This window comes from Artemia franciscana, unplaced genomic scaffold (genome assembly GCF_032884065.1).
Source record: "Artemia franciscana unplaced genomic scaffold, ASM3288406v1 Scaffold_4199, whole genome shotgun sequence".
Classification (NCBI taxonomy): domain Eukaryota; kingdom Metazoa; phylum Arthropoda; class Branchiopoda; order Anostraca; family Artemiidae; genus Artemia; species Artemia franciscana.
In genome coordinates this window covers 3,477-24,862 of record NW_027064722.1, presented here as the reverse complement: position 1 = coordinate 24,862, position 21,386 = coordinate 3,477, and the positions used below count along the sequence as shown (strand labels likewise).

Sequence of the window (21,386 nt, the reverse complement as noted above, 5' to 3'; positions counted from 1 at the left end):
AAAAAAATAAAGGAGAAAAACAAAACTAAAAAACGAATGTATATACAGACCGGTACACCGGGATACAAATGACGACCGGGACACAGGGAATATAAATAACGACTGGGACACAGGGACACAACTACAACGAGGACACCGGGGGAAACAGGGGGATATAAATGACGACCGGACAAAAAAACTAAAAAGAAATAAAAACTAAAAACTAATAAAAAAAACTAAAAAATCTAAAAATCTAAATAAGCTAAAAAAGAAAAAAAAAGGAAAAAAATAAAGGAGAAAAACAAAACTAAAAAACGAATGTATATACAGACCGGGACACCGGGATACAAATGATGACCGGGACCCGGGACACAGGGAATATAAATGACGACCGGGACACAGGGACACAACTACAACGGGGACACCGGGGGAAACAGGGGGATAACCTGACAATCTATTTATATGCAAAGACAATGGGACAGCAAAGAATGTTGTATATTCGCAAGTTTTACGTAGTTAAAACCATATATATATATATATATCTATATTCACAGGTGGGACATAGGGACACAACTACAATGGCGCGTAACTATTATGGCGCGTAACGACTTACGCGCGCGGGGAGGCTTGGGGGGGGGCGCGAAGCGCCCCACCAACTAGGTGTTGGGGTGGCGCGAAGCGCCACCCCAACAGCTAGTAATTTATAATTAGTCATAACTGGTGAAAAGTCGACCCCCCCCCTCATCAAGTTTCGACAATATAAATATATATATAGCTTACCTGGTCCAAAAACTCTGGGTAGCTGTAAGACATCCCCACGTTGTTGATAAGAATTCCAATGTCCAGCCCTTCGATGTTTTTTGCGATTTTCTCAAAAATTTCAGGGCCATTTGTGAAGTCCACGTCAATAGTCTTAGTTTTCACGTCATATCTTGATTCTACAAGGAAATATGCTACATTAGGTACTCAAACCAAATATGTTGCTCAAGTTCTTAAGGAGCAATTGGAAACTTCATGCTGATACATTTCAAAATTTGAGTTTAAAAAAAATTACCCCTGGTTTTTCGAGTTTTTCGGATTATTTGCTTATTCTATCCCTTTTATCGGCTTTTCTTAAATTTTGCATTCCGAAATGGCACCCCACTGAATTCTGTGATGCGTATCAGGCAAAGCTAAGAAACAGAAAATTCTATATATTTTATGACTGCATTATAAAGACCTTTTTCTATATCTAGTACCCCCACCTCTTCCGCATTGAGTGTAATAACCCTTCAAATAGAACTAGAACTTTGGACAAGCTATGAAATCATGGATAATTACAAAACGATATCGTATTGAGGTAACTGCAAGGAAATGAGTGCAATCATTTGAAACTTTTACCAAATCTCTAGTCAGGTACTGACAGAGTTCGAATTCCACCTCTGCATCTGGGTCTTACGTCCACGGCACATGAAGGACCACGGTTGGAAAATCCGTTTCCCGGTCGACAAAATCGCGTTCAAAACAAACCAAAGCTTAATGTTTATACATCAAAGAAAGTATTCGATTTGCACTTTTTTTTTACGTAGTTGAAATAGATTTATATCTGATTAGATAGAGGAATTTTTCTTGGAAGATTTTAGAGAATCCTGTTTTCACCTAAGAGATGTCACCCTAATTCACACGACGTCGCTCGGTCGTTTTTGCTGGACAAAATTTGCTACCTTTTGTAAGAGCAGTTTCTAATAAAAGGGGAGAACTTTATGTAATCATACTGAATCGTACATTACACAGTCAAATTGAGGTGAATGACCATTTACTTAATGTCACGACTTTTCTGTTTACTCTGTCTAAGTTACTTCTCCTATGACAAGTACTTCCCAGAGGATCACAATATACAGTAAAAGAAACCAGTTTCTTAACTAATATATGCGCACATAGGAGCAAATGTATTGGGGATTTATATATAGTCATATAGTCATAGTGACGTATGACTTTTAGCTGATTTAAGCGCTGTAAACAGATCGAATATCCCCTTTACTTGCACAATAAATTAAAAAAGGGTAAAATTCTAGTTGATTGACTTCTTGCTATCTCAGAAAGGGGTTACGTTAGGAAAAATAAACTTTCAGGTGTTTACCCCCCCCCCCCCTGTGGAAAAGAAGGCTCTCCGACTTTGGAAGTTTTTTTTTCTGTAGGGGGAAGGGATTGTGGTACTTGTGTATTATGCGCCAATCACTCAAGTTTACGTTTGTGTAAAACTCAAAAACAAACCGGGTTTTCCATTAGTTTCTTTCAGCTTAGCACGAGACAAGTCAAAGACAAGTAACAAAATAGATGGGGAATGTACATTTTGGGCTATATATTTGCAACTAGGGGGGGGGGTTAAAGTATTTGGACAGTTTGAAGTCAGAAAACAATTCCTACTTCATATTAAGCAGAATAACTGTACCTGACACATTTTGCATGTGGAGACGCTGTACTTTAAACCCCTGTTAAGACGCTGTACTTTAAAGTTTTGACTTTTTGTCCTAATTCTTTAAGAATTAGAAATTAATTAACGATTCCTGAAAAACAGTGACCGTTTAATTAGAACAGTACCCAATCCTAAAATAGCACTTTTGTGCTAAAGGTGGCAACCCTGTTGGTGAGTTCAATATTATATTATATTATTGGTCTTATATTATTGATATTATATTAGTTATATTAGTTTATTAGATATTATATATAGTTTATTAGATTATATATATAGTTTATTAGATATTATATGTTATATTAGTAATATTATATTATATTAGTTGGTATTATATTATTGAATTTTGAATTCAATAATATAATAGCAAAATTTTTCGTTATTACAATCTGAAATTTTTTATTTATTTGATTTTCAGAACCACTTCTATTTTAACTATTTTGTTTCAAAATCCTAAAAAAAAACTGTAGCACAAAGAGCGAGGTCTTAAGGAGGAGGCAACCTCTTTCTTAGAAGTAATAATTTCAGCTCGTTTTAAGGTTTGATGATACTCCTTACTTTCAGTTGAAAAACTTGTTTTTTATTTAATTTCTGATCGTTTTTAAATAATATCGAGAAATGCGGCTCTCTCCATTAAAAATTCCGGTAATTCTGTATCATACGCCACTCCCTCAAATTAACGACGTGTAAAATTCGAAAACAAACCGGTTTCTTCGTTACAAAAGAAAACAATTGAGCTACATATTTGTAAATTAGGGGGGGGGGGGGTAAATTAAAGCGGGTCTGCATGCAAGATGTGTTAAGTACCATTATTCTGCATGTTATGAAGTAAAAATTGTTTCATGACTTCAAACTTTCCAAATACTTCCCTCCCCACCCTATGTACAAATATACATCCCAAATTGTATATTTCTCATCAATTCTTTCACTTATCTTTTTCTTGTCTCTCGCTAAGCTGAAAGAAACTAACGAAGAAACTGGTTTGTTCTCGAGTTTTACACAACGTTAACTTGAGTGAGTGACGTATAACCCATAAGTACCATGATTCTTTCCCCCTACGGAAAATACGAATACAGAACTCAAATAATTTCTCAAATTTGGAAAGGCTTATTATCCACGTGGGGGAGGGGGGTAAACGCTGGCCACCGACTCTCCATGATGAGATTTATAGAACTCTTATAAATCTGATCGATGAAAAACTTCCTAATCTGAGTCATTTTGAAAGGGTGAAACAAGAGGGTCTTCATTTCCCATAATATCATGTTCATTTGATTCATTACAATTAGGATCATAATCTGAATAAAACAAAAAACTAACTCTTCTAAACTGATTTAATATCCATAATGTCCGAGCTTATATACTGCTCATGAAGCCTGGGATCCCCGGCTCCTCCCCACTAATGTAGAGTGACTTAGGAAACTAAAACAGGCGCCTTAGCCGGAAATATATGAAGCTATCTACTTAACCGAAAGAATATCAAATGGAGAGAAATAAAAAGTTAATATGGCACCTTTATGTTGCAGAAAGTAACTAAAATGGCAAAGAAAATTAAAGTTTATGTACAATGTGACAATTAAAGACTAAAACAGAACAAAAGTAAGTTGTGTTTATTTTCAAAACGTGACTTGAGTCTGTAAATCGAGTGTCCCTCTAATATGGAAACCATTGACTGAAAATGGGTGAAGACGCGTAAGAACCGTGTAGATTTGAACTTGATTTCGCAGGGTTTACTATAAGGGGAGAAAATGTAATGAGCTCAAACGTGACCTATGTTTGCAGCAAACACGGATGGGCTAATATGAATGTCCATTTTTTTTTAATTAGATGCCAAGTTTTGTAAGGATTACAGAAGTCAGGTTAAACCAAGTCAAAGATCCTGATATCTCCCTCCCCCCCCCCAAAAAAAAAATATTTTTCTTATATTGCCGGACTAAATTGCGAGTCTAGTCACAATGACTAAGTAATTAGGAAAAGCTTAGGCCTAACTACTACTTTCTGTTAGAAAAAAACCGTCATAACCAAATATTTTGGATTAATACCTTTCTAATGATGGCATTTAAAAGCTCATAATAGTAGCCTTCAGAATTTATTCATAAATCTGAAATAGTGAGTTTTCACGATTCATATGATTCATCACTCATCAGTTCGTGTGTTATTTCTTTTTGTAGAGCTGGAGATTGTTTATTTTGACAACTTTTCAAAATTAGAAAAATTTCCTACACAAGAAGAAATAATATAAATAACAAAATAAAAGTTAAACAACACTAATAAACAGAAGAAAAATCTGAAGAAGACAAGAGCTTAGAAAATTCAAAGATTTGTTTCAAATATGCCTTTTTACAGAAGGGGTCAAAATATAGGCAGGGGGGGGGCAAGGACTTGTTTTCAATTTTTTAGTTACGAACACATAAAGTATTTTCCAAAATTTAGAAGAAGAATTTTTTCATAATGTAAACATAAAAATATACGACTAAACCTTAGGCGGGGGGGGGGGGGAAATAACAATAGTGAGTTGCTCCTTCTCAGCCCCTTTGAATATGTGACCTGCCCAAGATCTGCTTCAGATTGCAAACTTTTGAGCATGAATTTATGAAAACTTGACTCCATTTCCTTTATCGGTATGTCATTTCCGCTTTTCCATCTCCTCAGCTCTGGTTTTTTACATTTAAAGCTTCGTAAGCATTAAATACTTCTATGAAGCTATGCCAATGAACATTTTTTTTTCTTTTAGTCAAACATACCTAAACAAATAGATTTATCAAAAAGCAAACTAATAAGAGATTAAATTAAACAAATTATGTAGAGAGCAGGGGAAATATACTTAAAATCTGATAAGAAATTATAAGGGAAAGACAGTTTGAAACTAAAGAGACTCTAGACAGCAAAGCAATCTTTAAAAGTCGGACATTTAAAAACTTTTTCTTTGATTCATTAGACCTGTTCCATCAAAAAAGAAAAATGAAAAACACAAAAAAGAAACATGGCAACAACTCAACATGCAACAAAGACAAAATAAGAAGTAACTAAGGAAAATGTCTCCCATATTGGTTTCTGTTTAAATGCGAGTTTTTTTCTAGTTTTATTTGTTGTTTTTTCTATAACGTTTTCCAAAAAGGATTGGTATTCCCAAAAAGAGGTCCTTGTAGGTAAGTCAATAAAGTAATAATTTCAAGTCTTTGATGTTAAATGATTTTAATTATAGCCATATTGATGCAAAGCTTAGATTTTTGGCTCTAGTTTAGCTACTTTTTGCTATCTTGGAAAGGGGCTAGGTTAGTAAAATGAAACTTTCAGTAATCCAGGGTCAAAAACACACTATGGGAAGGTATTGCCAAGTTTATATATTAATCCTCTTCTTATTTCCAAGTCTCAGAAATTTGCCTACTTGACAGGCATTGAAATTAGATTTATTAGAATTTTGACAGAACAACTGCAGTTATTAACTTTATTCTAAAAAAATGTTAGTAAAATGATTTAGATAGTGGAGGTCCTATTGCAGACAATTGCGGATGGATCTCGAACATGAAGTTTCTAAAGCTCTCTTTTCATTTGAAGATCACATTTTTGCTCCCGTGAACATGCTTCTGCGAATAGCTACCATATATTTATCTTAGTTATCAATTCTCTGTCCGCAAACTAATTAATGGTTGGTAGAAATTTGGAGGACAGAAACACCTCTATTGTCCTTACGTTTAGAAATGGGTCAAATTGCTAACGAATAAAGACACACTGTATGATTATTTTTGCGCCGGACTTGGTTTAAATGTTTTCAGTTTTACTTTAAAACAAATATAGAAGCTAATTTGAATTTAAGAATATCATCACATTTTCTGTGTTTTATACCCCAAAAACAAGGAGCCGAGGGACATGATTAATCGATCAAAAGAACGAAGTTTAACATAATGGAAGAGTTTGGGCTCCAGGCTTTCAAAACTTGAAGGAAATGTAAACTAGACTGAAAATAACACTGTTCCTTATGATTTTGATGCTAATTGTTTTAATGAATAGTTTCTTACCTATTTCTAAGGCGACATTCTGCAGCTTGTTAAGAGATCGACTAATCAAAACGGTGTTTATTCCATGTCGGGCACACTGAAAGTGACAAATTGTCTTGATTAGTACTTAATTAGTAATTAATTAGTAATTAATTAATATCGTAGAAATGAAATAAATTCCTGTATATAGACTATCACAATAACTACGGGGCTACTAATACTACGGGGCTACTAAATCAAAGTAAGTAGCAGCCATAGAGATTAAACAAAACACAAATCATACTACAAACCAGGAGGACAACCACGTCCTCAACCCCCAACTCTTTATCTAAAATTGTTACTTGTGATTTCTTAACCGCACTTAAGAGATTGGAATTGAGTTATACAATGACTTAAAGGTACTTGCGTATTATCCCCAACACACTCGAGAAGTTTGCTCTGGTTGATCTTAGAAAAACCGGTTTGTCTGATTCCAATCAGTTATAATTAGCTTAGTCTGAGTGGGAAGAACTATGATGAAGGTCTATTTTAATTAAATGCTTAACAAATAGAGATGGTTAGGGGTAAGGTTAGGTATTTAATCTAATGCGTTCTAGGCAGCTTGCTTTCCATAATTCTTTGTTGTATTTTCCATAATTTTGTTTCTAAAGTATTATATTTTCATCATATTTTGGTGTATTCCATTATGATTAACTAAACTTCACTTTTCGACAACGTTCGGGATAATACACAAGTACCGATTTAAATTTAGGAAACAAGGTTTTTAGAAAGAAAACGAAGAGTGGCAAAAAAAATTAGAAACAAACAGAAAATATTTGTATGCAAGGAGAGATGACATCCCTTCAACATCCTACTCTTTGCACCACTGCTTATTTTATTAAATAGCAAAGCAATTATCTTCAAAGAACATTATAAGCTAGAGACGAAATCCAACGGTATTTGCGCAAGAGGGCCACAGCGCAAGTATATTTAGATGTCATCCCCGTCCTTATCATTGTCTATGGTCGCACTTCATTTAAATAACTTACACCATAATTATTCTTCACAGATCTAATTGATTTGCTAATCAGGATTCAGGAATAATAACATGACAATCAAAAAATGGATCAGTCAACCTCCCACCATCAATATGGACGTTTTAAACACCCCGCCCGATTTAAAATGGATGGCTATTATTCAAAATCTAATACTTATTCATTTTGTCAAGCGTCTAAAATTAGACTACAATCAAATAAACAATTTGTCGATTTCCCACCGTCATTAAGCCTAATTTAAACATACACACAGATATAAGCGGCACCTCCGATTACTGTTGGCAGTATTTTAAAATCTAACAATTATTCTTTATTGCACCGCAGTTACCTATTTAATTTGTCACTCTTCTAGAATCATTTGACGATCCAAGAAAAGGTTTGTCAATCACCGGCTCGATTGATGTGACTGATTGACTGCTGTCATCAACTCTTGTCAAATAGTTTGACAAGTATGCAGTGACTTCGCCAGATTTTGTCTTTTAACATTAGGCATTATTCTGGCGGAGTGGCTTTGCCGGAGGAGGCAAAAGCAGAAAAAGCCGATGAAATGCAGGAATCCAATTAGGCGAAGGAACGAAAGTTCGTCACTGTTCAGGAATTTTCCTTCTTGGACACCTGTTGGTTGATTTCTGTTTTCTTGGTTTTACAGGAGAAGAACCAAAACAATATTTCAAACAATACGCCAAGGATTTCATCTTTACGCAGTGAATTCCGCCACCAATAAAATGAAACAACTTCATCAGGTCCTCTACAATGCACCATGACTCAATATTAGCTGGGGAGAGTAGGGAAAAGCAAAAATGATATTCCGCTAAAGGCTGAATCAAGGAGAAGGATAACCAGGGTGGACACCCCCAATCCCACCAAATTTTGGTCTGCCTCGTATAAAAGTAACAAAAGTGGATATAGACAAATCTTGGCGCGTTCTGTAAAGCTTTTTTCTTTTAGCCCCCCCCCCCAAAAAAGAAATCCTGGATACGCCTTAGTTACCGCTGTTATAGCAAATGAAACTCTAAAAGTTGGAATTTTTATGCCAATAGATATATCAAAAGAGCGGGATTATTTTGCTGATTATAAATGTATAAGTTTCATTAAATTTAGTTCTACCCATCAAAAGCTACGAGCCTAAGAAGATTTGTCTGATTTTCAAAGAAGGGGGAAAGCCCCCCAAAAGCCATAGAATTTTGATGAGCATCGCATCATTAAATCCAACGTATCAATAATCATACTGTAGAGGTTTCAGGCTCATATTTGCAAAAATACGCAATTTTTTTTTATTTTTGACACAAGAACGATCACGAATGCGTGTTTATTTACTTTTTTTCCCCATGAGTGATTGCATCGAACCCGTGGGTCTAGAATGCCGGGAGTGAGCTTATTCTGAAGGAAATGAAAGTTCTAGTGCCATTTTTAAGTGACCAAAAAAATTAGAGGACAACTAGGCCTCCTCACACAAGACTTTTTTTTCCCAAAATCATCCCATCAAAATATTGAAAAGTTGTTTTGTTCAGCATAGTTGAAACGACAAATAAATATTTCTTTGGAGATAAAAAGACCCCTAAAGCCCTGGGGAAAGGTTTCTAAGTTATAAAGTTTGCCTATTATTTACGTATAGTCTTTGCTTTTAGGAAGCATTCATACAGTTTTGGGTGGGGAGGCAAGGACAAATTTTTTGCTGGGAGGACTTTGCACAGGAAGAATTGTCCATGGAAAGGGGAGTTTCCAGGGGGTGAACTTTTCAGGGGAAATTTTCCGCTGGGTTAATTTACCAGAATTCCTATACAAAATTTCTTTGTATGTCTTGTTTCCTCTTTACCGATTCAATTTTACGCATGGGGATGGTAAGGATAAATTTTCGCCAGGTTTGAATTGTCCATAAGATATTTCTGTGGGAAGGGGGGTTTTTCCGCGGAGGTGAAGCCAGATATCTTTGGCGTTATTTAAAAAACGATAGGAGAGTAAATAAATAAAAAGTTTTTTTTTTAACTGAAAGACATGAGAAACATTAAAACTTTCTACGATACTTCCTTCGATAGGAACGGCCCTCATCTAAGAAACACCAAAACATTTTCTCCCCATTTGCTTCCGTGGTCTCCCATTGACTTTCCTGTGTTCCTAAAGACAAAGTCCATTAAAATGATCTATATAAAGGGGGATTAGAATACAACCCTACGTAGCTCATGATTTAATACAAAACCAGTTGCTAACCTCATTTCCTACAATAACCGCAGCAGTATTATTCTCGAACAACAGCACAAATCACTTTAATGTATTTTTCTGGTATACCATACAAGGATAAGATCTTTGCTGAAGTTTTTCTATTAACAGAATCGAACGCTTGTACATTTTCTATAAAACCGAGGACCAAAGGTGTTTGACAACTAAGGCACTTCTCAATTATTAAATTGAGAGTAAAAATTTGGTCGATACCTCCTCTCCCTTTTCTAAAACCACGCTGTTCTTCTCTTAAAATTTTGTCTACAGCATCTCTCAGTTGAGAAAACTATCCTATTAATAAATAATTTGCTACCTACAGATACCATGCTAATACTTCTATAATTACGACACCCATTCTTATCACCTTTTTATACAGTGGTTAAATTAAGGTTTTCTTAAAATCGTTACATACTTCCCATTTTTCCAAAATCATATTAATAAACTTCACTAACTTATTTCTAACCACAGAGTCGCCATATTTAAGAAGCCCATTTACCAAACTATCGGCACCGGGAGCCTCATCATTTTTTAATCCTCTTAGTACTGTCTAATTCTTCCTCACAAAATAAATCTTCCTTCACATCCAATGTATCACAAACTTTTTCATTTTCCTCTTTATCTTTTACAGCAACTGTATCTCGGCTTAGTACATTCTCAAAATGTTCCGCCCATCTCTTTTTAACAATTTCCTTACCAATAATTGTGGACACGTTCCTATCTTTAACTAGGATAAGTACGGATTGACTACTCCCTCTCAATTTATTTGCTTGCCAGTAAGATATTTTACTGTTATGCCTTCTAGCGTCATCTTTCAGATTCTTGGAAGTTTTATCCATGTCCTCCTCTTCACATTTCCTTAGTTCATATTTTAATGCTGTCTTCACTTTCTTTAAACCTAACCTCAAGTAATCAATTTACATTAAAGATTGAGCGAATGGTCAGTCGTATAGTTTACTGAGAGATGTCATTAAAGCTCTTTGTTCTAGGCCAATTACCTTTGCTGATGGATCAAGGATTCGATATATTTATTGGATCTCCATATTAGAGAACCTTAGTGGAAGTCCTATCAAAATCTTGCAGTTCAGTAGTATGTGCTTCATGTTTTTCAACGTTCGGAGAGGGGCAACATTTCCTCCAAGGGCGATACAACAAGGGCGACATGTACCAGATTATAGGAGAGACGACAGCATTGAAAGGCTTTGACGCAAAAAACCGGTTGAATTACCACTTGCAATTGACAGCTTTTCCATAGATCGAGCATGTAGATGTACAAACCGATTCAGTCAAGACAACATCTAGTTGACCAAAACGTCTGACCGTAAGTGATACCAAAGTATTTCAGACACTGTCACTGCTTTATTCTGATACCGTCGAGCACGGGATTTGGATTTGCCGGACTAATGCTGATAAGTGCCACCATCACCTTAAGAAGATATTGCTTCCCTTTGAAGGTATAGTTTCCTTCCGGAATCAAAAGACTGCCAATGTTTGTACAAACCACTGTATATAAGTTAAGACAATACAATCATTCCCTATCTGAACCATTAGACAAAGCCGGACGAGATGGAAGTGCTCTGGAGAACATTTAAAAAGTAGAAACATAGGCGACATTAGATTTTCTCACGGATCGACAAGTCAGATTTCTCTTGAACGCAGAACTTCGCTTCACCTTAGTAAGACTGACTTTTAAAGAATCTAATTTTAAATTAATTAATTTCAATACATATATAAAAGTTGGTAATTAGCAGTGTAATGAGTGTTCCAAAGTTGGTTTTAAAGTATCGAGTTAGCTTCAAAATCATTTTGAGCAAGTTTCTGCCAAGATACGTGTTCCAGGGTAATATACAATGGACCGCTGATGGCAGATTTAATGGGAGGAGCTAATTACGCGCACCGTTAATGTAGTACTGAAAAATTACTGAGTTAGATTATACTGTATAAAAATATATAGAGTGGTACAAACAGAAAAGAAGTATTGCCAGATTTAACAAATTGGTTTTGCTTCTTTTAGTTCAAAGTTCAAGCTAGTGACACGTGGTACTGCCGCAAGAACTTTACATTTGGAAATAACCTAAAGAAGGATGATAATTAGATTAGTCCAAGAGAGCAAAATAATAAGGCTAAGGGGCCTTGGGACGAGCAGCACGATGAAAAGTTAAAATTCACATAAAAGCATCAAAAACGAAAGTAAAGTTAAGGTTTAGCTACCAAACAATATTTCCTGTATATATTTCTTGCTTTATGAAAAATTAGAAAGAATTAGAATAATTTCTCGCTAAATTAAACAAGGATAATGTTTCTGAGAATGGAGTATTCTTAAATCGAGTGTATTTTCATTGGCAAATTAGTATTTTTCTGATTTGGTGTGGAAGCTGCATCATACGCCTCGTGTATTACCTTAATAGTCCTTGACAAGCCTTTGGTTTGTATAAATTAACTCACTACACTAAACCTTCCGGTTTGGGTATTGCTTCGTCATTATTTCAAGTACAAGCCCTAAAAGGTAATATGTTTGAGGCTTACCTCTTCCGCATACGCTTTTCCAATGCCGTCCGTTGCTCCGGTGACCACTAAAAGAGAAAAAAAAAGAAAAAAAAGAAATCACCGAAAATTTTGGCATAAACATTGTGACGTTAACACAGTAAACACGTTATTAGAAGCACCGTAAAAACAGGTATGACAGCGGTTGTACGTTGCAGAGTAATGGTGACCAAAAAAAGGTCATTAGCACTTCGGCTGTTCAGGATTAAAGTGATTCCCTGTGAAAAGTAATATTTTGAAGAATATAATAATTTAGGAGCTGACGACGAGGCACATATTTTTCCACAGCGCTGGCAGCTATTTTGCTTATGGATTTTATTTTATTTTTGTATTATTTATTTTTTATGTGATAACCTTTAGTTCCTGGGTATCCTGCAGCAGTGGCGAAATCTCGCCAAAATCTTGGAGGGGGGGAAGCTGGAGCCAATTTTCCCAAATGAAGTGAAAATGACAGTGAAAAATAAGCGATATAGTATTATTTCTTTTGTTTTCATTAATGTTTTCCTTTTTTCTCTGCCACTAATGGGACTGGACGGAAACAGGAACATCACAAAGAGCTGTAAAAAAAAACGCATTTCGATCTATTTTTTTTATCATATAATCGAACTGATTGCATCATAAACTGCCATGTGGTACCCTAATTGCACTTTGGGTGGCATTTCTAGAGTGAAAAGAGGAAGAGTGTACCATCATTACTTTTATAGCCAAAAACCCTGAGCCTGGGTTTGCAAGTACCACTCCTACATACTCCCCCTCCCAGTCATCTTAATAAGCTTCGTAGATTGGTTGCTGAATATCAGAAGTACCAGGCTACGACACACCCATATAGAGATGTATAATGTCTAAATTCCAATTTCTTGGTCATGTCAGCGTAATTGTTTGTTGGTTCGTCTGAATGACACCACCATAAAGTGAAATATGGCGCCTCTTTGTGCCATTCCTGGAGCTGAAAGGCTGGGAAGTATAAAAGGGTTACAATTATAACATCTATAGTTCTTAACGTCCTTCAGTTTTCTAAAATTTATTAAATTGTATGATTGTACGGACGTGATACAGTAATATTTTGAGTTATAAAAATAAATTTTGAAAATTCCCATTGGAGCCAAAAACCCATCAAATAGGACAGAACAAACCCGTTATATAAAAAGGTTACGATCGTGAACTATATTTAAAGCTTCAAAGACAAGCAAACCATCCGCAAACAACCGTCAAATTAATCTGCAGTGTCTGTTAATTTGTGTTTTCGATAGGATATAGCCAACGAAGTTATGCGAGTTCGCTTGTTATACCTCTTCTTGCCTCTTAATGGCTTCCCTCTTCATATTGTGCTATTAAGAGGCAATAAATGGTTGCCTCTTAGTAACATAAAACCTATTTAATGGTTCGCCCCTTCTGAAGGATTTTTTTTACATAAATCACAGTAGTACCATTAGAAATTTATTTCATGCGAATTCCAAATATCATGGTTGCTTTTCTGGAAATTAACCCTCCCCCCTCTGATAGTTCCAGATAAAATCCAAACAATATGTATTTCCTTTAATTTCCTCAGTCGATCCGTTCTGACTTAAACTTATGGAGAATCAATCAACTAAAATAAAAAGAAACAAAGAAAAACTATCATCTCTGTAGTCAGTTTAGAATTGCTTAATGTGTAACACTAACTCACATTCACAATTGTAGAGAACGATTTACCGTTAAGGGAACAACAAACTGGACTGTCAAATGTCCTGAAATCGACGGGACAGAATTACAAGACAATCAATCTCAAAACTAATGTCAATGCACAAAATCTAATGAATTTCAATCCCAGGAATGCTTTAAAAACGTAAAAGTTGACCAAACCATATTAGCCTCTCTTTCATTATTGCCCTAGAAAATAAGATCAAAACAAGTTTTTCGCGCAGATTAAAGTTTGGTACGCGACAGGGCTTCCACTTTTCAGTTTCAATTTTCCCGATTTTTATATCAATTTTCCCTAAAATTCCTTGTCTTTAGATCTGATTTCTCCTTATTTTTCTCCCTAGAAAGAGATATTTTGCCTAGATTTCCATACAATCTACACGGAAAACGTAACGTAGAATCAAAGTGTTATTTTTATCTCCAGATAATGATATACATAAAATCTTTTACACAATCGAGAACACATAAAAAAGTTCAAGTGAGTGTCATCTCCAGCTCTTCATCGCATGTAGTGTTTGCTTTTGTCTTGAAGCCAGCAACAGCTTTCGGTATGCTGACAGCTGATGAAGTTTTATCTTCGTTTTTCAACCAGTAACTAACTCGGATAAGTGAGACTAATGTGACGTTTTGGAAACTATTTCGGATGTCTGTTTTGATTAATTTCAGGAGACTAAACAAACGCTCAGAAGGTATATTACGAAAGGGCAATGAAAAGATCAGTGATATGCACTTCCGCAATTCTGGGTATTTAATTTCACCACTGCGAGTCCTCAGACTAAGTATCTTCATCCAGTACTGCTCAACTGACAGGTCTTCAACTTAGGCATCTCCCAAATGAAGCTCAGTGACAACGGTCATTGCATGAGATCTCCATTCTACGTCCGTTTTACGGAAGCAACACTTTTCTGTTACAGGAAATCTCCCAAATAGTGACCTTAGAGATTTTGGCTTCAAATTTCCTGCATTCCTTGGTTCAGCATATGCCAAAATATTATAAATTTCGTCCTCAAACTTGAAACGGTCTTGAATCTGCTTGATTAGAACCATATAATAGTTTCGACAAGACTGGTAAAAGAGATCAATATTATCACTTGGCTCTTGAGCATCTACGAGTTCTTGCATTGAATCAGTTGCAGCTATTCCCTCATATGTCTGGTTTAAAGGTAGGTACTCAATTGAAAGGTAAGGATTCAGTTCGGTAAACAAACCAACACTGCGAATATAGTCTAGTTCCATGAAGTTAGACGCAACGCAACATCATTCACAAGTTTGCTGACACTTGTCTTTAGGGAATGAAGAAGTGGAAGCTCATATTGAAAAACTCTATTGAATTCATTAGAGAGGTCAAGAGAGTAGTCAATAAATTCAAGGTATGGCTTTTTCAACTTGCTTTGTAATATTGACAAGATAAGGTCATTCGTTATAGTTGGTTCGTCATACGTGATTTCTATGAAATAATGAGTAAGAGCACCCTGGTGCTCAATAAGCCTCTTTATGCAGACCTGAAGGGACAACCAACGTGTCTGTTCTGGTGCGAGAATTGGGAGTGCTTTGCATTCAAAGAACTTTTGAAATTCAACATACTTATCTCGCCTGGAAGCACTCCTGGAAAAGTGATAATAGACATTTCGTGGCAAGTCTTCTAGTGTCTTGGGAAGTGACAAGCATGCATAGGATGAACATTAGTGAATGAGATGGCAGGAGCATTTCACATTCAAGATATGAGGCACCATGGCTTTCATCAGCGTTGAAGCAGATTTATTGGCTCCAAACATGACGTTAGTGGTATCTGCACAAAATACAACAATATTTTGCCAAGGAATCGAGTTTTTTCAATGACTTGTTTGATGCAGTTAGTCGGACCCTCAGCTGATCCGTCACTACACTTAACCATGTCCAATACTTCAACATAAAGTTTTAGATCTTTCTCACAATATTACAATGATGCGTTTTTCAGCCTTTTGTTCGAAAAAATCAAACTTTCACTGAAAATTCTTACTTTACCCTAGATTTCCCCTTGTCCCCATATTCAAAATAAGTGTCCTTAAAATAATTGATTTTTCCCTAAAACTGGAAGCCCTGATACGTTACCAGTAAAACGAGCACCGAAAACTATCCTTCAGGACGCAAGTAGAGAGAGAAAACAACCCAACCCCCCTCCCCCCAAAAGATCCTAAATTCTCCTGAAATTCTGGGCACTTCCCATTCAAATTGTCAAGGTACTCAAGTTTAATCCTATCCATACTCAAGAAGTTTGATCTGTTTGTGATATGCATGAAATCGGTTTTTATGGCACTAGGTATTTACCAAGCGACACATGGCGATCGCAAATTCTGTCCGTCTGTCTGTCTGTCCCGGTTTTGCTAGTTTGGGCACTTCCAGATAAGCTAGAACGATAAACTTTGGCAGGCGTATCAGGGACCAGACCAGATTAAATTGAAAATAGTCGTTCCCTCGATTCGAACATCTGGGCGGAGTAGGGGAACGTTTAACTCGGAAAAATCAGAAAAAACAAGGTATTTTTAACTTACGAACGGATGATCGGATCTTAATGAAATTTGATATTTAGAAGGATATTGTGTCTGAAAACTATTATTTTAACCCCGACTGGATCCAATGACATTGGGGAAAATCTTGGAAAACGCTTAGGGTGGAGGGATCGGGATGAAACTTGGTAGGGAAAATAAGCACAAGTCCTAGATACACGATTGACATAACTGGAACGGATCCGCTCTCTTTGGGGGAGTTGGGGAGAGGGTTAATTCTGAAAAATTAGAAAAAATGAGGTATTTTTAACTTGCGAAGGAGTGATTTGATTTTAATAAAATTTGATGCTTAGAAGGACCTCGTAACTCAGATCTCTTATTTTAGATCCCGACTGAATCCAGTGTCATTGGGGGGAGTTGGGGAGACCGGGAATCTTAGAAAACGTTTAGAGTGAAGAGACCACGATGAAACTTGGTGAGAAGAATAAGCACAAGTCCTAGATACGTGATTGATATAATTGGACCGGATCCGCTCTCTTTGGGGGAGTTGGGGGTCCTAAATCGGTAATTCGGAAAAATTAGAAAAAAAAGAAGTATTTTTAAATTACGAACGGGTAATGGGATCCTAATGAAATTTGTATTTAAAAGGACCTTGTGTCTCAGAGCTCTCATTTTAAATCCTGACTGGATCTGATGACACTGGGGGGAGTTGGAGAAGGAAACCAGAAATCCTGGAAAACGCTTAGAGTGGAGAGATCGTGATGATACTTGGTGGGAAGAATAAGCACAAGTCCTAGATACGTGGTTGCTCTTGGCTCTTCCGACCTCGTCACAAATGCCATATAAGCTCTTAACTATTGTGCATGTATATTTTAATTAAATATTTAATATAGAGTTGGTTAGGTTAGGTATTTAATATAATGTGTTCTGAACGGCCTACTTACCACAATTCTTTTTTGTAGTTTCCAAAATTGTGTTACTAAAGTATTATATTTTCATCATAGTTGGATATATTTCATTATGATTAACCTAACTTTACTTCTTGAGTGTGGTCGGGATAACATGCAAATACCATTATCAATATTATTCTTATCACCCCACGCCCCCAGAAAATGCATGCGTACATCCTTATTATCCTTATACGAATTATCTAGAAAACATTTAACGAATTTACCTCTGCTTTTCTAAGCACCTACGCATCGAAGCCAGTTAAGATGGCTTCCAATATTATAATCTTATCCCGCAGCCAAATGCTCCTTCCGATTTTTTCAGTTGTGAAAAAATAATCTGTGTCTTGGCTGTTCTACTTTTTAAATATTCCCTGCATATATCATTTTTGTTAATAACATCACCCGGACAAGAATGAGACGTGCGTGGTGGGGGGAGTCTCTGACTCCGAGGCGCCACCCCCAACTATCCTATTTTTACTAATTCCGTACTAATTCCTAATTTCCGTACGCTTGTTATTAATGTTATTAAATGACATTCGTTAATTTACTGGACCCATAAAAAGACCTACTTCGGAGTCAAAACAAAATAAAAATGCGTAACAAAAAAGAGGCAAATAAATAGAATAGAAGGAGAAAATAATATGACCAATGGTGGTTATAGGGGGGAGAGGGGACACTTATCCCGTGCGTAGAAGTTTTATGGACGCAATATTTCAAATAGATAACTTAGCGGTTATGATCATTTTGTAATTTCCTTTGTTAATATAAAGTAGAGGTTGCATTTAGCATTAAGTATAAGTAAATTCGATAGAATATTTCAGTTTTTTTCCCCATATCTTCACCACCTTCCCTTGAAAATGAAATGAAGTAGATCGAGTTTTTGTAAATTCTGTTTTCAAATTTTGTGAATGAACGAAAATTTTGCGAATGCATTAAACCTTTGTTAAAATCTGGCCTGAAAATTTCTGGAAAGTAAAGGGTGCTAATCAAGATTTTGCTCCGTCCGCAGGAGACCAGAACTGCCACTGAATTTGACAGGAAAAACATTAGAGTTTAAAACAAAAATTCAAATAAAAGTTATAAAAGAATACATTAGCGCATAGCACCACAAGGTGAATAATTATTAATTGAATATTAGGCAAAAACACTACATGTAGTTGTCGCAAGATAAAAGGTACGTGATCAGTCATTTATCACGGAATTTAATCTATTGACTTGAATTTAACAACCACAAGATATGACCAAGTCACCGGGTTACCCAAATCTCCTACAGCTTACTGGTTATTTTGGTACCTGATATTTTAGGCAGGTCATTAACCACAAAGTCAGAGCCGAACCGAAACCCACATATTAGAACGGAGTTGAGCTTGGCACTAACTGAATGTGGTGGAGATTTATTGACTTCCAATAAATAATGTCCCTTCTGCTAAAACTTAATAGTTAGACACAAAGAGACATACTCTGTCTCTGACGTGTGAGTGGAATGAGATTAGAAAAATAATGATCCTACCAGGCATCAGGGCCACATTCTGGTTTAATGTATCTCCTGCATATGAAGTTACTAGACTATCAAAGAAGCTAATAAAGAGAAAAAGTAATTTGATTACAATACTGACGGAAATAGTGTGGCGGAAATAATAGAAACGAAGTTCAACTGAAAAAAACGAAATTTATTCTTTTGAAATCGGCTACGGCCTTGGTAAAAGATATATAACTGAACGATTTTAGTTTTAGAAGGCGTAGCTTAGAAAAGCCTTAGAAAGCGTTACTTCCTCTTTTAGCACAGTGGTCCAAATAGTCTAAAGAAAAGTTTATGAGCGAACTTTCTATTTTCATAGTTTGAATTATCTGAAAGAATTCTGAATTATCCTGATCTTTTCAGAGTTTATTCCATAAGTCTGGCTCCAATGCGTCAATTCGCGAAAATAATGAGGTGGAGGGCAAATGAAAAATCAAGAGGGCTATTTAGCTGCTGTTTCCTAAAAAAAAGATAAAGGAAATACCTAAAAACAGTTGTTTTCGACGAAATACCATGCCTAAAAAGTATCTTCCAAAATCAAGGGGAGGGGGTTCCCAATCGAAACCCCTGGCTGTTTCTACTATTTTCAAGAACATCCGCCAAGCTTGTTGGCCCTCTTCAGCCGATATTTAGTTTCTTCGAAAATCTTTTCAAAACTATTAAGGCTGCATAATTCAAGCATCCATAGAAACGGTAAGTTTTCTTTAGGATTTCTTTACCTATATGGCTCAATTTGTTCTAGTTAATTGACTTCTTGTTATCTCGGAAAGGGTTTAGGTTATGAAAATGAAACTTTCAGGGATGGGTCTACAGGCTAAAGTATGTCCTGGGAATGTATTTTGAAGTACCCACCTCCACTCCTTCCCCCTCCAGAGGGCCCTGAAATTTGCCTACATGACAGGTCTATACATATTGAAATTTTGACAAAACAGCATTTTACCTTAATTTTCAGCTACTAGTTGCTTTTTCTCTGCCTGTAGATCTGAAAAATGCTATTCCTGTTATTTGAGTAGAATTTTGAGCCATATCAATGTTTTTTTTCAAAATTTAGGAAATATATTTGCATATCTTTAAAACCTTATAAGATGGAATTGAGCAAAGTTATGAAGCTGAAAACAATTTTGTTGTACTTCAATTAAGCAGAAGATCTATTTTGCAAGGTTTCACTTTTGTAACACACATATTTTTAAAGGTCATCAAGGGTCAGGGCCCTCTAGAGGGAGAAGGAGTGGAGTTAGTTGCTTCAAAATACCTTCTTTGGACATAATTTTGTCTGTAGATTCATCCCTGTAAGTTTCATTTTCCTAACCTAAACTCTTTCTGAGATAGCAAGAAGTCAATTAACTAGAATTTTACCCTCATTTTTACTTTATGGCTCATTTTTACTTTATGGCTCATTTTTCAGTTTTCACTGTCATTTTCACTTGATTTAGAATAATTGGCTCCTACTCCCCACTAGAATTTTGACGAAATTGCGCCACTGTTTTAACGATCTTTGTAATTATATTAATCTCTACTCTTGCAAATGCGTCCTAAGTCCCTTTCCCAACGAGGCCCGATTTAGCTCTGGGCTAAATTTGTGGGTTTGCAATATTTTTGGGGGATTTATTTTTCATCAACTGTAGTTTTTAATTCCAAATGATAAAAAACATAAACAAAATGGGTCATAATCTAGAGAGGAACCGTCCCAAAATATCCAGGGGGAGCAACGACCCCTCTCCTCGTCAATCGACGTCATTGAGTTTTAAGCATCCATATTTATTGATATCCCCATCAAATTTTTAGTTAGCCAGCTAATCGAAAACATAAAAATTTCTGATAAATTTCCAATTTTCTCACTTCAAAATCCGACGTCATAGTAGCTACCCTAGGAAAGTATAGAAAAATAAAATACCAGCCCATTCTCCCATATCCTTCATCTTGATGCTCTTCCCAAGCATGCTTCCAATTCTAGTTGTGTACAAAAGTCTCCATGTGAAATTCACAAACAGATAGAAAATAAAAGTAACCGAGAGTAGGCCAATCAATTCAAGCAACGACAGCATGACGAGTAAGGTATCCCGATGTAGTGTGAAGTTCTGCAGCAACCACTTGACTGATTGTCTAATCAGCCCAACTGAAAAATAGTAACAAGCCACAAACCGGAACAGCGGGAAATGAATATGGGTTTAGGTATGCTACTCGAAACTGGTAGCAGTAATGAAGGTTGGACAGTGATGCCCAAGATTAGCAACTTTTGTAAGGAAAGTAGAATACTAATTAAGTGTCACTTTAAAACTTAATAAATTTTACGCTAAAATTCGCATGCGTAAATTTGATAAAAAAAATCAGATGCAGAGAGATGTCATTAGGGGAAACCCAAAACGATAGCGAAATGGTTGCAGGTTTCATTATTCATCTTCTCCCTTTCAATTGTCTTGCGCTACTTGCATTAACACTTTTCCACGAAAGATTTTCAAACATATCCACTCCAAAGCCCAAGGGTGTGACCAAAAAATAGACATAATTGAAAAGATATAGGTAAATGTATTAC

At 36.0% G+C, this 21,386-nt stretch overlaps 1 protein-coding gene across 1 annotated transcript; it reads right to left on the bottom strand.

The window, feature by feature from the left end:
* Positions 1–759: 759 nt before the first annotated feature.
* On the bottom strand, positions 760–20,999 carry LOC136043267 (very-long-chain 3-oxoacyl-CoA reductase-B-like; the record flags this gene model as incomplete). Its single annotated transcript, XM_065728197.1, is given in 4 exon segments — positions 760–917; positions 6,448–6,523; positions 12,201–12,247; positions 20,748–20,999. Coding segments are annotated over 4 exon segments (432 nt in total), but the record flags the coding sequence as incomplete, so codon positions are not given.
* Between the last annotated feature and the right edge of the window lie 387 nt (positions 21,000–21,386).